At 43.6% G+C, this 14,645-nt stretch overlaps 2 protein-coding genes across 4 annotated transcripts in view; both read left to right on the forward strand.

Annotated features, from left to right (window-relative positions):
• Positions 1-945: 945 nt before the first annotated feature.
• On the forward strand, positions 946-10,213 carry LOC124005338 (V-type proton ATPase subunit C 1-A-like). Its single transcript, XM_046314485.1, has 13 exons — positions 946-1,103; positions 1,492-1,680; positions 4,598-4,665; positions 6,029-6,114; positions 6,569-6,663; positions 6,915-7,006; positions 7,198-7,296; positions 7,390-7,458; positions 8,006-8,098; positions 8,173-8,266; positions 8,457-8,554; positions 8,720-8,846; positions 9,087-10,213. Exons 2-13 carry the CDS (start codon positions 1,549-1,551, stop codon positions 9,180-9,182), a joined length of 1,149 nt encoding a protein of 382 aa, XP_046170441.1. The 5' UTR covers positions 946-1,103; positions 1,492-1,548; the 3' UTR covers positions 9,183-10,213.
• A 537-nt stretch (positions 10,214-10,750) lies between these two features.
• Positions 10,751-14,645, forward strand: part of LOC124005198 (protein spire homolog 1-like) — a 76,269-nt gene continuing 72,374 nt past the window's right edge. For 2 of the 3 annotated variants that reach the window (XM_046314203.1, XM_046314201.1), the window contains exon 1: positions 10,751-11,309. In XM_046314203.1, the coding sequence (XP_046170159.1) occupies positions 10,955-11,309 (355 nt within the window). In that variant the 5' untranslated portion in view covers positions 10,751-10,954. The remainder of the gene's footprint in view (positions 11,310-14,645) is intronic. The other variant, XM_046314204.1, reaches the window with a different exon arrangement.

Raw genomic sequence — 14,645 nt, forward strand, 5'->3', positions numbered from 1 at the left:
CACTCAATGACCCAGACCCAGTCTGTGTGTCTGTAGACCAAATGAGACAGTGATTTCAGTGCACGTGCCCAGACATGTCCCTGTAGACTGGCCTGTGGCCAACAGTGGGCAGCCCACCCTGGTCCCTGGCCTGTCGTTTGATTTGAGGGGTTGGCTGGTCGGCTGGCTCCAGCCAGACCAGGCATTGTATCCCAAACAATGCACCCCAGACCTACTGAACTATAAACATATCCCTTTGTACGGTTTTCCCTGAATTGAGCAGGGAGACACCCAGAGTCAGGAAACGGCTGGACTCATGTCCAAATTGAGAACGTCTACACCCCAAATTACAGCTGACTGGACATTTGAGATTGTCTGTGTCCCCTCTCCCCTTCCCTCTCCCTCTCTCCCCTTCCCTCTCCCTCTCTCCCCTTCCCTCTCCCTCTCTCTCTCTCCCCTTCCCTCTCCCCTTCCCTCTCCCTCTCTCCCCTTCCATCTCCCTCTCTCCCCTTCCCTCTCCCTCTCCCTCTCTCCCCTTCCCTCTCCCTCTCTCTCCCCTTCCCTCTCCCCTTCCCTCTCCCTCTCCCTTCCCTCCCTCTCTCCCCTTCCCTCTCCCTCTCTCCCCTTCCCTCTCCCTCTCTCCCTTCCCTCTCCCTCTCCCTCTCTCCCCTTCCCTCTCCCTCTCTCCCCTTCCCTCTCCCTCTCTCTCCCCCTCCAGCCTGCAGCCCCACAAGAAGTACAGTACATTCTTGAGGGAATCATGCAATTCCAATTCAATGGCCAAAATTACTCATTGTAAATAAATAGCACTCCTAAATTGAAATGGATCAACTGACACCAACCCTGATACTTTTTTAAAGTAATTGTGTATTTTTTAAAATTCTACTTTGTTTTGAAATGTCCATGCTGTAGTACCTCCTCCAAACCAGCTGAGGTCGTCTGTCCAACGACGTGACGCCAAAAAGTTCCCCTCCCCCACGAGAGGCCTCTGTTCCTCATCTGATCAGCTGACTTGAATGTGATGCTGCTGGAAAGACCTCTAGGATTAGGATTTGATTGGCAATTATGAATATTAAACCATAGGAATTGATTAGTGTTCGAGTAGTTTTGTCATTAGATCTCAGGTAAGAAATGTGAAAACTGTATATTTTTTTTAACTGTAAATCTCCTCGATATCATGTGATACCAGCTAGCTAGCTATGGGTCATGTTTCAATCAACTGAGAATGTCACTTGCAGTAACGTTAGTGAGGTTAAGCTAACGTTCGCAACTTTTGATGTAAAGCAATAGAAGACAAATATCCTTTCTCTTGCATGCCAGCTAACCAGATATATCAGCAGCACGTAGATAAGACAGGTTTGGGAAGACATATTGATTAAATAGCAGTCAATGTTGTCTGCTATCATTTATCAACTGATGTATCAACATGAAATAGAGAATAACGTTGCGATTGATAATACCGAACTACAAATGAAGTCCTGTTGAACAAGTACATTTTTTCTTGTCTTACAGCACCCATCTCTGTGCATTTCGTTTTGAGCCTGTAGTCATCAGTGTATAGCTGTAACCATGACAGAGTTCTGGTTGATCTCAGCTCCTGGAGAGAAGACCTGCCAGCAGACATGGGACCAGATGATGGTGGCCACCACCCGCAACAACAACCTGTCCACCAACAACAAGTTCAACATCCCAGACCTCAAGGTTAGCATGCAGCAGTAGCCATAAATAGTAGCTACTACATTACCATACTAACTTGTAGGGCTGAGCAATATATTTTGAATACCGGCACAGAGCCACATACCGGTATAGATTTTTACAGTACCATCCATAACAATATGTTGACCATGCTAAATAAATAACAAGTTACTAGTTTTCTCTGAGTTTGGTTGAGTATAAAATAATCACAATGGAGAGAGCCCAATAATAACACTTAGAATTCACTTGTTGCCATCCTACGGTCATGCACTACTTAAAAACCGACATACCATCAAAAATGAGAAAATTATTGAATGAAAATGGCCATATCGCCCAACTAACTTATACTGAACAAAAATATGAATGCAACATGTATAGTGTTGGTCTCATGTTTCATGGGCTGAAATAAAAGATCCCAGAAATGTTCCATATGAACAAAAGCTTATTTCTCAAATCCCTGTTAGTGAAAATGTATCCTTTGCCAAGATTTCTTTATTTATTTCACTTTTATTTAACCAGGTAGGCTAGTTGGGAACAAGTTCTCATTTACAACTGCGACCTGGCATAGATAATCCATCCACCTGACAGGTGTGGCATATCATTTTTAAGTAAGAGATAAGAATAACAAATAATTAAAGGGCAGCAGTAAATAACAATACCGGGGCTATATACAGGGGGTACCGGTACAGAGTCAATGTGGAGGCTATATACAGGGGGTACCGGTACAGAGTCAATGTGGAGGCTATATACAGGGGGTACCGGTACAGAGTCAATGTGGAGGCTATATACAGGGGGTACCGGTACAGAGTCAATGTGGAGGCTATATACAGGGGGTACCGGGGGTACAGAGTCAATGTGGAGGCTATATACAGGGGGTACAGAGTCAATGTGGAGGCTACAGAGTCAATGTGGAGGCTATATACAGGGGTACCGGTACAGAGTCAATGTGGAGGCTATATACATAGGCTAGGGGGTACTACAGAGTCAATGGGTACCGGTACAGAGTCAATGTGGAGGCTATATACAGGGGGTACAGAGTCAATGGTACAGAGTCAATGTGGAGGCTATATACAGGGGTACCGTACCGGTACAGAGTCAATGTGGAGGCTATATACAGGGGGTACCGGTACAGAGTCAATGTGGAGGCTATATACAGGGGGTACCGGTACAGAGTCAATGTGGAGGCTATATACAGGGGGTACCGGTACAGAGTCAATGTGGAGGCTATATACAGGGGGTACCGGTACAGAGTCAATGTGGAGGCTATATACAGGGGGTACCGGTACAGAGTCTATGTGCGGGGGCACCAGTGTCGAGGTAATATATAGGTAGAGTTATTAAAGTGACTATACATAAATAATAACAGAGAGTAGCAGCAGCATAGGGGGGAGATGCAAATAGTATGAGTGGCCATTTGATGAACTGTTCAGGAGTCTTATGGCTTGGGGGTAGAAGCTGTAAAGAAGTCTCTTGGACCTAGACTTGGTGCACCGGTACCGCTTGTCGTGCGGTAGCAGAGGGAACAGTCTATAACTAGTGTGGCTGGAGTCTTTGACAATTTTTTGGGCCTTCCTCTGACACCGCCTGGTATAGAGGTCCTGGATGGCAGGAAGGTTGGTCCCGGTGATGTACTGGGCCGTTCGCACTACCCTCTGTAGTTCCTTGCGGTCGAAGGCCGAGCAGTTGCCGTACCAGGCAGTGATGCAACCAGTCAGGATGCTCTCGATGGTGCAGCTGTAGAACCTTTTGAGGATCTGAGGACCCATGCCCAATCTTTTCAGTCTCCTGATGGGGAATAGGTTTTGTCGTGCCCTCTTCACGACTGTCTTGGTGTGCATGGACCATGTTAGTTTGTTGGTGATGTGGACGCCAAGGAACTTGAAGCTCTTAACCTGCTCCACTACAGCCCCGTCGTTGAGAATGGGGGCGTGCTTGGTCTTTTTTTTCCTGTAGTCCACAATCATCTCCTTTGTCTTGATCACATTGAGGGAGAGGTTGTTGTCCTTGCACCACACTGTCAGGTCTATGACCTCCTCCCAATAGGCTGTCTCATTGTTGTCGGTGATCAGGCACTGTTGTCATCAGCAAACTTCATGATGGTGTTGCAGTCATGAGTGAACAGGGAGTACAGGAGGGGACTGAGAACACATCCCTGAGGGGCCCCCGTGTTGAGGATCAGTGTGGCGGATGTGTTGGTAACTACCCTTACCACCTGGGGGCAGCCCGTCAGGAACCCATGGCTGCGCCCCTGCCCTGTCATGTGAAATCCATAGATTAGAGCCTAATTGATTTATTTCAGTTGACAGATTTTCTTATATGAACTGTAACTCAGTAAAATCTTTGAAATTGTTGCATGTTGTGTTAATATTTTTGTTCATTATACTTACTAGCCCCTCTACATTCCTACGTGGAACAAGGCTTCCACGAAACATTGCCATAGTTTACTCGCAAATGATTTTGCAATACATGAAGGAGTCCCAACAAAAGTACCGCCATCCAAAGCACACAGGCTCCTGAATATCACTGCTGGGTGACTGACTCTCAGATGTCACTGAGAAAACAAAACAGGCAGGCAGCACAACCAGACCCCCTGACCTCAGGACTCTCATCCAGTCTTTGCCCTAGTTTGAGTTGGCCCTAGTTTGATCAAAGGCCCTCAAAGCAACATTTAGGCCTTTGGTATCAAGCCAATGAAACCAATGTACTCACCCCACCTGTAAAATGGGCTCACCCCATCTATAAAATGGGCTCACTCCATCTATAAAATGGGCTCACCCCATCTATAAAATGGGCTCACCCCATCTATAAAATGGGCTCACCCCATCTATAAAATGGGCTCACGCTGGGTATATGATGGTAGGGGAAATATTGTTTGAATGAAAGCTTTGACACGTTTGGCCTTTTTTCCTTTTTGCATTAACAGGTGGGGACGCTAGATGTGTTAGTTGGGCTGTCAGATGACCTGGCCAAACTGGACTCCTTTATTGAAGGGTAGGTTTTTTACTACACTGCAATTTTCCCTTTGAACATTAAGTATCACTTCAGGATTTACTTTACAAAATATCAAATTCATTACTATGTATACAGCTTGTCCATTGTGAATGTGTTGTGATAGACATATTATTTTTGTTAAAGTGCCTGTGATGTCTTCTGTGTCCAGTCAATTCTGTAATCCCTCCGTGGCCCTAGCTTTGCTACAATAAGGAATTTCACACCAATGTGAGGCTAGAAGGCCCAGAGACTAAAGTTAGCAATTTACAGTTTGGTGACACACTGGCATCTCTTTACTCAGTTATATTTATTGCTCATGACTTTTGTGCTACTGTTGGTTTGAAGTTATTTATAATGCTTGGAAAACCTTGACGTCCAAAAATTCCCACATACTAAGCAAGCCCTGCTTCCTCTGTAGACACCGACTCTCAAAGAATGGCAACAGTAGAAACCCAGTTACCTCTCATAGGGCAATATCAGCCTTGTTCTGGAACTCGTCTGTAGGAAATTTGAAGATGAGAAAGCCGAAGTAACACCGTTACAGACTGATTTGGGATTCTCTTAATCTGACAGCGTGTCAGTTGTCTCGACAAACAAGCCTGAGTCTTAGAATTGAGTTTTTCTCCATCGTTCACCGATCGCACATCAATTGGAATGTAATCATATCAAGTATTATCCGCATCATTTTGGTTCAGGGAAGGCAACTACAGTGCTAAAAAAAATAGTGAAAAACAGAAACGGATTGTAAAGGATCTGTTAATTATTAGTCAATTATCAGTTAACCAACTGATTAATTGGTTATCAAGAATTGGTTGATAACCAATGCTCCTTAGTAGGCCTACAGGTCCATTTTCTATTTAAAAGGTCTTTCATCAATATACTGTATAATGTGAACAGTTGTTAGTCTGGTGCTGTAGATTATATATAGATAGATAAACACTCATACCCTGACCAATGAACAGTCTGCTTAGACTTTGATGTTTTGAGCAGAATGCTATATGAATGCATGGTATAGTTAAGCAATAAGGCCCGAGGAGGTGTGGAATATAGGCAATATACCACGGCTAAGGGCTGTTCTTAGTCACGACACAACGCTGAGTGCCTGGATATAGCCCTTAGCCATGGTATATTGGCCATATATCACAAACCCCCGAGGTGCCATATTGCTATTATACATTTTTACCAATGTAATTAGAGCAGTAAAAATAACTGTTTTGTCATACCCGTGGTATACGGTCTGATATACCATGGCTGTCATCCAATCAGCATTCAGGGCTTGAACCACCAGGTTTATAATCCCCTTTTGATGTGAGGGCTTGCTGACTGCAGCCTGACTGTGTGAATGTTTCCTGGCTGTTTACAGTGTGGTGAAGAAGGTGTCTCAGTACATGGCTGATGTGTTAGAGGACAGCCGAGACAAAGTCCAGGAGAACCTGCTGGCCAACGGAGGTACTTATCATCATATACAAGTTACTCATATGAAAACAATACAGGTAGTTATCATATACAAGATACTGGTATCAAAACATTGAAGGCAGTTAAGATTGCAGAAATTGAATTACTAGAACAGCCATTCCCATTCAAGTTTGTCATTCTATTTCTATCATTATCATCACGTACAAGTTATTCATATGAAAACAATGGAGGACATTGGAGATTAGCTTGTTAGTTGTCATCACATACAAATTTGTCCAGGAAGTGTGCTTCTGCCTCAACTGTGCACATTGATTGACTAAGGAATTATCCTTTTAACCTGTTAATACGAAATACTAAAGAAATACCAGCACATTTAGAAATGGTTGATTAGAGTATCTTGCAATTACCCATAAAGCCATGCATCATAATGTAAAAACGTCATTCTAACAAGTCCTTTCCTCAATAACAATGCTTTGATTCCCTCTAGTGGATCTGGTGACCTACATCACACGGTTTCAGTGGGACATGGCCAAGTACCCCATCAAGCAGTCACTGAAGAACATCTCTGATATCATATCCAAGGCAAGTCTTTCTCCTACCCTCCTCATCTGATTCTCTTGATAATTAGCTAGACGGAGATCCTTTTTTATAACTGTCATGTAGTCATGATTTTGATAGCGTATGAAGGTATAGAAATATCAACAAGTAAATTATATTTCAATGGTATCAATCAACTGTATTTTTACTACCTCTTGAGTGAATCTGTTGTTAAGCACTGTGCACAGTTTGTAGGTGGGTTGTATTCTGAGTACTTGACCTCTTCCTCTCTACAGCAAGTAAGCCAGATTGACAACGACCTGAAGGCCAGAGCCTCTGCCTATAACAACCTGAAAGGGAACCTGCAGAATCTGGAGAGGAAGAACGCGTGAGTCAATTTGTTTTGCTCGAAGACCTGACTATATTTTCCACTGCTTCTAATCTATGCCTTCAGTGAGAATTATATTTGAACCAGTTGAGGAAAGGTCTTTCAATGCATATTTGCTTTGTTCAATTGTTTTTTTCAACATTGTTTACATTATCATTAATATATCATGCAATACCGTGTTGTGTCTGTAGGGGGAGCCTGCTGACCAGGAGTCTGGCTGACATTGTCAAGAAGGAGGACTTTGTGATTGACTCTGAGTATCTGATCACTATGCTGGTGGTTGTACCAAAGTAAGTACAACTGTTTCCCAGTTTACAACAGTGTCATATTGAAACTTTTTTTATAACACCAGTTTGCTGTCTAACAATTGTGGATCCTTCTAGAACGAGTTATGCTGACTGGCAGAAGACCTATGAAACGTTGTCTGAAATGGTGGTACCCCGATCCACTAAGTAAGTATATTGGAAATTCAGAGCCCATGGTGAATGCATGTTAAAATAGCTACTTCAGGGCCTCCCGGGTGGAGCAGTGGTTAAGGGCGCTGTACTGCAGCACCAGCTGTGCCACCAGAGACTCTGGGGTCGCGCCCAGGCTCTGTCGTAACCGGCCGCGACCCGGAGCTCCGAGGGCGACGCACCGTGGGGCGCCGCACAAGCGACGTTAACCAAGGTTGCCAGGTACACTGTGTTTCCTCCGACACATGCGCGCTGTGTTAAAAAGCAGTGCAGCTTGGTTGGGTTATGTATTGGAGGACTTTCAACCTTCGTCTCTCCCGAGCACGTACAGGAGTTGTAGTGATGAGACAAGCTATTAACAATTGGGTACCACGAAATTGGGGAGAGAAAAAAATATTTGTATTTTTTTTATTTAAAAAAAATATATTAAAAAAATTACTACTTCAGTACATTGTCTCTTCAATCCATATTTTCTGCTCATGAAGTGATTTCATTGTGAGTCCATCATGTCCATCTGACTGTTCTGTTTGTCCCATTATTACAGCCTGCTGTTTGAGGACCATGACAGTGGTCTGTTCAGCGTCACCCTATTCAGGAAGGCCATTGATGACTTCAGACACAAGGCCAGAGAGAACAAGTAAGACACACACACACACACACACACACATACTCACTCTTCTCCATATGTAATTATCTTGCTGTTTCTATCAGGTACACAGTCAGGGACTTCCAGTACAACGAGCAGGAGATGAATGCGGACAAAGAGGAGATGACACGTCTCTCCACAGACAAGAAGAAGCAGTTTGTAAGTCATATGACTGGGAATATGATGCCTGACCAAGGTATATGTGACTGAAACGTTGCACTGAAATGTTTCATTGCAAGTACACTTAGTGTTCGGACATCCCTGCAACCATTCTGGGATGGGGTGGGTGGGTAAAACTACTGGACAGTGGGGTGGATGGAGCCTTTAAGCCTTATTTTCCCTCTGTCAGGGGCCACTGGTGCGATGGCTGAAAGTGAACTTCAGTGAGGCCTTCATCGCATGGATTCACATCAAGGCTCTGAGGGTCTTTGTGGAGTCTGTCTTAAGGTATGACGATCACACTGTACTAACAGTCGTCCAATTGTTAGATGTTTGGAGTGAATGACAAGATGCTTGTGACAAGAAGTCAACCCGAATGCAAATAAAATATCTAACTGACTGCGTGCCGTGCCTGCTGTTAGTGATTTAACTGCTCTGCCTATGCTCCCACAGATATGGGCTGCCTGTGAACTTCCAGGCCATGCTGCTCCAGCCCAACAAGAAGAACATGAAGAAACTGAGGGAGGTTCTCAATGACCTATACAAACACCTGGACAGCAGCGCTGCAGCTGTCATCGACGTGAGTAATTAGACCTGATATATATACCCGGTGTGTCCAGATGAATACTTGCTCTATCTTTGTAGTAATGGGGCATTGCGATGCCAAACACATGTTGTATATTAGAAATTCTGGCACATTAGCTAAATGAGATTTGATATGGTCTGGTTCAGCAGACCTGTTAGACAACCACATTATCCCTGTCGTGTTATTGTTCTTTACCATGTAAGCTAATGGCTCTGTTTCTTTATTCCCTTGTAGTCTGCCATGGATATCCCTGGTCTGAACCTGAGCCAGCAGGAGTACTACCCTTATGTTTACTACAAGATAGACTGCAACCTGCTGGACTTTAAATAGATTTTCACTGTACCTGACCCCTCTGTTCTGTCTTTATGCTGAGTACCCACTAACTTGTGTTAAATCTTTCTCCCAGTCTTGCTATTTTCTCCGTTCTCTGCTCTGCTATTTCCTCTCCTCTCTAATCGTCCTCTCCTTTGCTCTCCTCATGTCTGGGTGATGCTGTTTATCCTTGCTCTCCTCAGATGTGCATGCTCATTCCTTGTGGTTTAAAGCACTTAGTGACCCCCTCCATCTGTACAAACTGAGGACAAACAATGGCTTGATGTTTATTTTGTTTACATATTTTTTGTAAAACAGCATAATCAAAGTGCACTGTATTTAAAGGCCCAGTGCAGTCAAAACAGATTTTTCTGTGTTTGATTTTCCTGTGTTTTATATATATTTCCACACTGAGGTTGGAACGATATTGTGGAATAAGGCCATTTTAGCCTGTTTTGGCGTGACTGGTGACAAATGAATGAATAAAGCAATATGAAAGTGTTCCAAACCTCTCTGCCAATAACAGCTAGTTTTCAGTTTTTCCACCCCCAATCCAAAACAGTCCTAGTCATATTCTTGCTTGAGAAATTGCTCTTGCTAAAACGCTATTTTCCTTGTTACTTTTTGAAAATTTTAATTGAAAAACTCACTGTATTTAATTGGTACCCAGAAAGGATTTGATGTTGCAATAAACCGGCTGCATTGGGCCTTTATGTGCTGAAACGAATAAGATCTCTAAATATTTATTTCTGGTAGTTTATGTATTTTCAATCATTCCACGTCTGTGTTGTGCATATTGATAGCTACATCTTTGAGTGGCACTATTCATAGATACTTGTGTATGTGACCAATGTGTTCATTTACCTGCACGTCCAAGCATATCTGGTACATGTTCATGAGGTATTGGTTCACCTTGGCAACAAATAGTGTTACAAAGATGCTATATTTGTGTGTTATCTCATGTTGTGTATATTTGATGTTAAAAGAGATATATATATATATATGTATGTGTACGCATTATGTATGCTATGAATAGATAAAATGGTCAATATGAAGAAAATGGTCTGTTTTGTCTGTGATTGGGGTTAGCGTTTGTCTGTGTTGGTAGGCTATATCGGTAGGTAAGGTTGTAAACATTACATATTGACAACATATTACAATGAATGGCCAGGCCCTGTAGGAATCGTCCACGTTTACAGTTGTGTGAGAGAGAGTGAGTCATGCTTGGCCTCTGCAGAACTAAGGGCAGGGTAGTTAGAGGAAGTTCCTCCATAGAGAAGTAGGAATGTACATAACCCTTAAGAAATCCCTGCCTTCAAACATTAAGATGAGGAGTTCAATATGAATAGAAATGTGCTCCCAAATCCATCATTGAGAAATAGTATTTGTTTGAGAGCATAACATCATTGCCAGAGTAGCCTACACATTGCCTAGATGTATTCACATACGCTGTGGTCTATCAACTGGACAGCAGATGGCACAAAATAACAGGGAAAGTGGGAAATAAAGTCCTCTTGCAGCGCATGTCACCTATGTATGCATTCCTCTGAAGTCGCCCGAAACCTGACAGGCGTTCAGACCATGCAAACAGTCCTTCATATGACTGGTACCCACACGAAAACACTGCAAGGCGGGGGAAATCATAATCACTGTCCGTGGTGGTGCTGCTGTTGCGAGGGAGAGGGAACCGCATCTCCCGATGTCTTCAGGCTGCCCGGATCGTTTGTTTATCTGCGGCTCCCGGTTTATTCGTGTCAACCCCGGCCTTTCTCGGTCGATAGAATGAAAGGATGGCCAAGCGGCGAGATGCGGACGAGGAGAACGGAGAGCTGATCGGCCCTGCTGCGGTCCAGCGAGATGCGACGCTGTATCCCGGGATGGCTAAAATGGACGGAATGGAGGAAAGAGGGGGAAGTGAACTGTCTTTAGAGGAGATTTTAATGCTCTACAGCCAACCGATAAATGAAGAGCAGGCTTGGGCAGTGTGTTACCAATGCTGCGTAAACCTGGCTCAGGGACATAGGAAGAATTCTGGCCCAGCTGCCGGTGCATCAGTGGTGGATACTGCGAAAAGGATTGAGGGACCACGGGATGTGAGAATTCAGAAAGACGGAGCTGTCAAATTACAATATGAAGGCTGTGATGGTAGGTACAATAATTATGTAATGATGATGTTTGCAATGCGTTCATGATTTTTTCTGGCAGTTTTATTTTCATTTCGCCAACACATTGGTAATATGACCTATTCCGAGAATGAGAAAATATGTCATAATGTTGAATTAATGTAGAACCTAGGTCAACAAGGCAGCTGGATACCGACTGATAGATTCATATGTCATGCTTTCCAATTGTTGGCTATTGCATTTAGTTAGCTGGCTCAGCCGTTGTTGTTTTTTCCCCTTCGCACATCACATGTTCATGTCCATCATCCACAATCATAAAATAGCTTACTGGGATAAAAAAAACAAGAGCATATTTCCATGGCACAATTTGTTGCTGCCCAGAGTGACATACAGTGCATTCGGGAAAGTATTCAGACCCCTTCACCTTTTCCACATTTCGTTACGTTAGAGCCTTATTTTAAAATGGATTAAATAAATACATGTCCTCATCAATCTTCACATAATACCCCATAATGAAAAAGTGAAAACAGGTTTTTAGACATTTTTGCAAATGTATTACAAATGAAAAACAGAAATACCTTATTTACATAAGTAGTCGGACCATTTGCTATGAGACTCGAAATTGAGCTCAGGATCATCCTGTTTCCATTGATCATCCTTGAGATGTTTCTACAACTTGATTGGAGTCCACCTGTGGTAAATTAAATTGATTTGACATGATTTGGAAAGGCACACACCTATCTATATAAGGTCCCACAGTTGACAGTGCATGTCAGAGAAAAAAACCAAGCCATGAGGTTGAAGGAATTGTCCTTAGAGCCCCGAGACAGGATTGTGTTGAGGCACAGATCTGGGGAAGGGTATCAAACCAATTTATGTAGCATTGAAGACCCCCCAAGAACACAGTGGCCAACCATAATTCTTAAATGGAAGAAGTTTGGAACCAACAAGACTCTTTCTAGAGCTGGCTGCCTGGTCAAACTGAGCAATAGGGGGAGAAGGGCCTTGGTCAGGGAGGTGACCAAGAACCCGATGGTCACTCTGACAGGGCTCCAGCGTTCCTCTGTGAAGATGAGAGAACCTTCCAGAAGGACAACCATCTCTGCAGCACTTCAATCAGGCCTTTATGGCCAGACGGAAGCCACGTCTCAGTAAAAGGCACATGACAGCCCACTTGGAGTTTGCCAAAAGGCACCTAAAGGACTCCCAGACCATGAGAAACAAGATTGTCTGGTCTGATGAAACCAAGATTGATCTCTTTGGCCTGAATGCCAAGCATCACATCTGAAAGAAACCTGGCACCATCCCTTACAGTGAAGCATGATGGTGGCAGCATCATACTGTGGGGATGTTTTTCAGGTGCAGGGACCGGGAGACTAGTCAGGATCGAGAGAAAGATGAACGGAATAAAGTACAGAAAGATCCTTGATGAAAACCTGCTCCAGAGTGCACAGGACCTCAGACTGGGGCGAAGGTTCACCTTCCAACACGACAATGACCCTAAGCACAGAGACAACGTAGGAATGGCGTCGTGACAGCTCTCCATCCAAGCTGACAGAGCTTGAGAGGATCTGCATAGAAGAATGAGAGAAACTCCCCAAATACAAGTGTGCCAAGCTTGTAGCGTCATACCCAAGAAGACTCAGTTGTTTTTTTGTATACATTTGCTAAAATACCTAAAAACTTTGCTTTGTCATTATGGGGTACTGTGTGTAGAGTGATAAGGGGGGAAAAACTATTTCATAAATTTTAAAATAAGGCTGTAACGTAACAAAATTTGGAAAAGTCAAGGGGTCTGTATACTTTCCGAATCCACTATACTGTACGGTGGGTGGTGGTGGATGTGGCCCCTTATCAACCGTTTAAAATGTATTTTTGTATACTTTTTTTATGGAGTGTTTTCATTGCCACAAAGACCCTCGACCAATGGTATGAATGCATGATGGCCCCAAGCCACATCATCATCACTGTAGTCATCAATGGACTTATGCCTTAACAGCTGGGGCCTAGCTAAACTGTTGACATTGTCTTGTGTTACACCTGATATGACACAGCAAAAATGTGTGTAGTCTGGGTGTGCCTTTGTAACTGCTTGAATACCCATGGTCCTTGCTCCGGCCAAACGCTACGCCACATCCATGGGCATTAGTTTCTTCTCCGCAGTGAGTCTGGATCTGAGTCCCCGACCCGTCACCTAGCCTCTGTCGAGACCCCAACAACAGGAAGTTCTGGTTTTCAGGGGAAACGGAAAGAGAGGCTGTGACGTTAACAAGGCAACATCATCTTAACTCCTCCACATTTACTGGATTGGTTGAACAGTGCATAAAATAACCTCCCCGACCGTTTTATTCCCTTCTGCTCTCAAGTTCAGTATGTAAGGGATCTAGTTTCAGGTGTTCATTTTACGCCTGCTACGTTAGGTTATGCGAATGCGAACACATTCGGGGCCCGTCTGATTGGTCCAGAACCAATGGGTTGGGCCAAAGCCAGAACAAACATGGGTAAAACTGTGGTTTAAAAATGTGTCATTGGCTTTCATACTCTGATAGGGCAGCGGGTAGCTTAGCGGTTAACTGCCGGGCCAGTAACCGAAAGGTTGTCAAGCTGACTAGCTGAAAAATATGTTGACGTGCCCTTGAGCAAGGCACGTAACCCTAATTGCTCCTATAAGTCGCTCTGGATAAGAGCGTCTGCTAAATGACTAAAATGTCAAATGTAATTGGTTAAAGATGATCCAATCGCTGATGACTTTGTTTTGTACAACGCCCCTCGTCACCACAAACAATTTCAATGATGACAGTCTCAGACTAAAGTATGTAGCAAACAACAGAGCAAAACCATGTGAGTCATCAGGCTACCTGTAAAAGTGACTAGGATTTACAAGTAATGTGTCTTGTCTTGCATGTGGAGAGTTCTTGTCGGTCTTCCTCCTCCCTGGTATCCTGTAATCAGATTCCCAGATACAGTCTCTATTTCACCCAATATGTCTTTGTGTTATTTACCCATGGTGTCACAGGGAAGCTGTACCCTAGCTCTTACTCAGTTACACACCTTGAGTCAATGTGTGCTGAGTCAATTTGATGGCTTATCAGCTTTGGACTCAATGTACTCCATGCTTAATCAGCTTTTTACATGTACATTTACATTTGAGTCATTTAGCAGACACTCTTATCCAGAGTGACTTACAGTTGTGTGTGCATACATTTTCCTACTTTTTCCTACTGGTCCCCCGGTGAGAATGAAAACCCACATCTCTGGCGTTGATAGCACCATCCTCTACCAGCTGAGACACACGGGACCTTTTTGGCATTAATGAACTGACTGTGCATAGTAAGGGTGGAATATGTGGTGTACTGTA

The sequence above is a fragment of the Oncorhynchus gorbuscha genome, linkage group LG19 (assembly GCF_021184085.1).
Source record: "Oncorhynchus gorbuscha isolate QuinsamMale2020 ecotype Even-year linkage group LG19, OgorEven_v1.0, whole genome shotgun sequence".
In the NCBI taxonomy this organism is placed as follows: domain Eukaryota; kingdom Metazoa; phylum Chordata; class Actinopteri; order Salmoniformes; family Salmonidae; genus Oncorhynchus; species Oncorhynchus gorbuscha.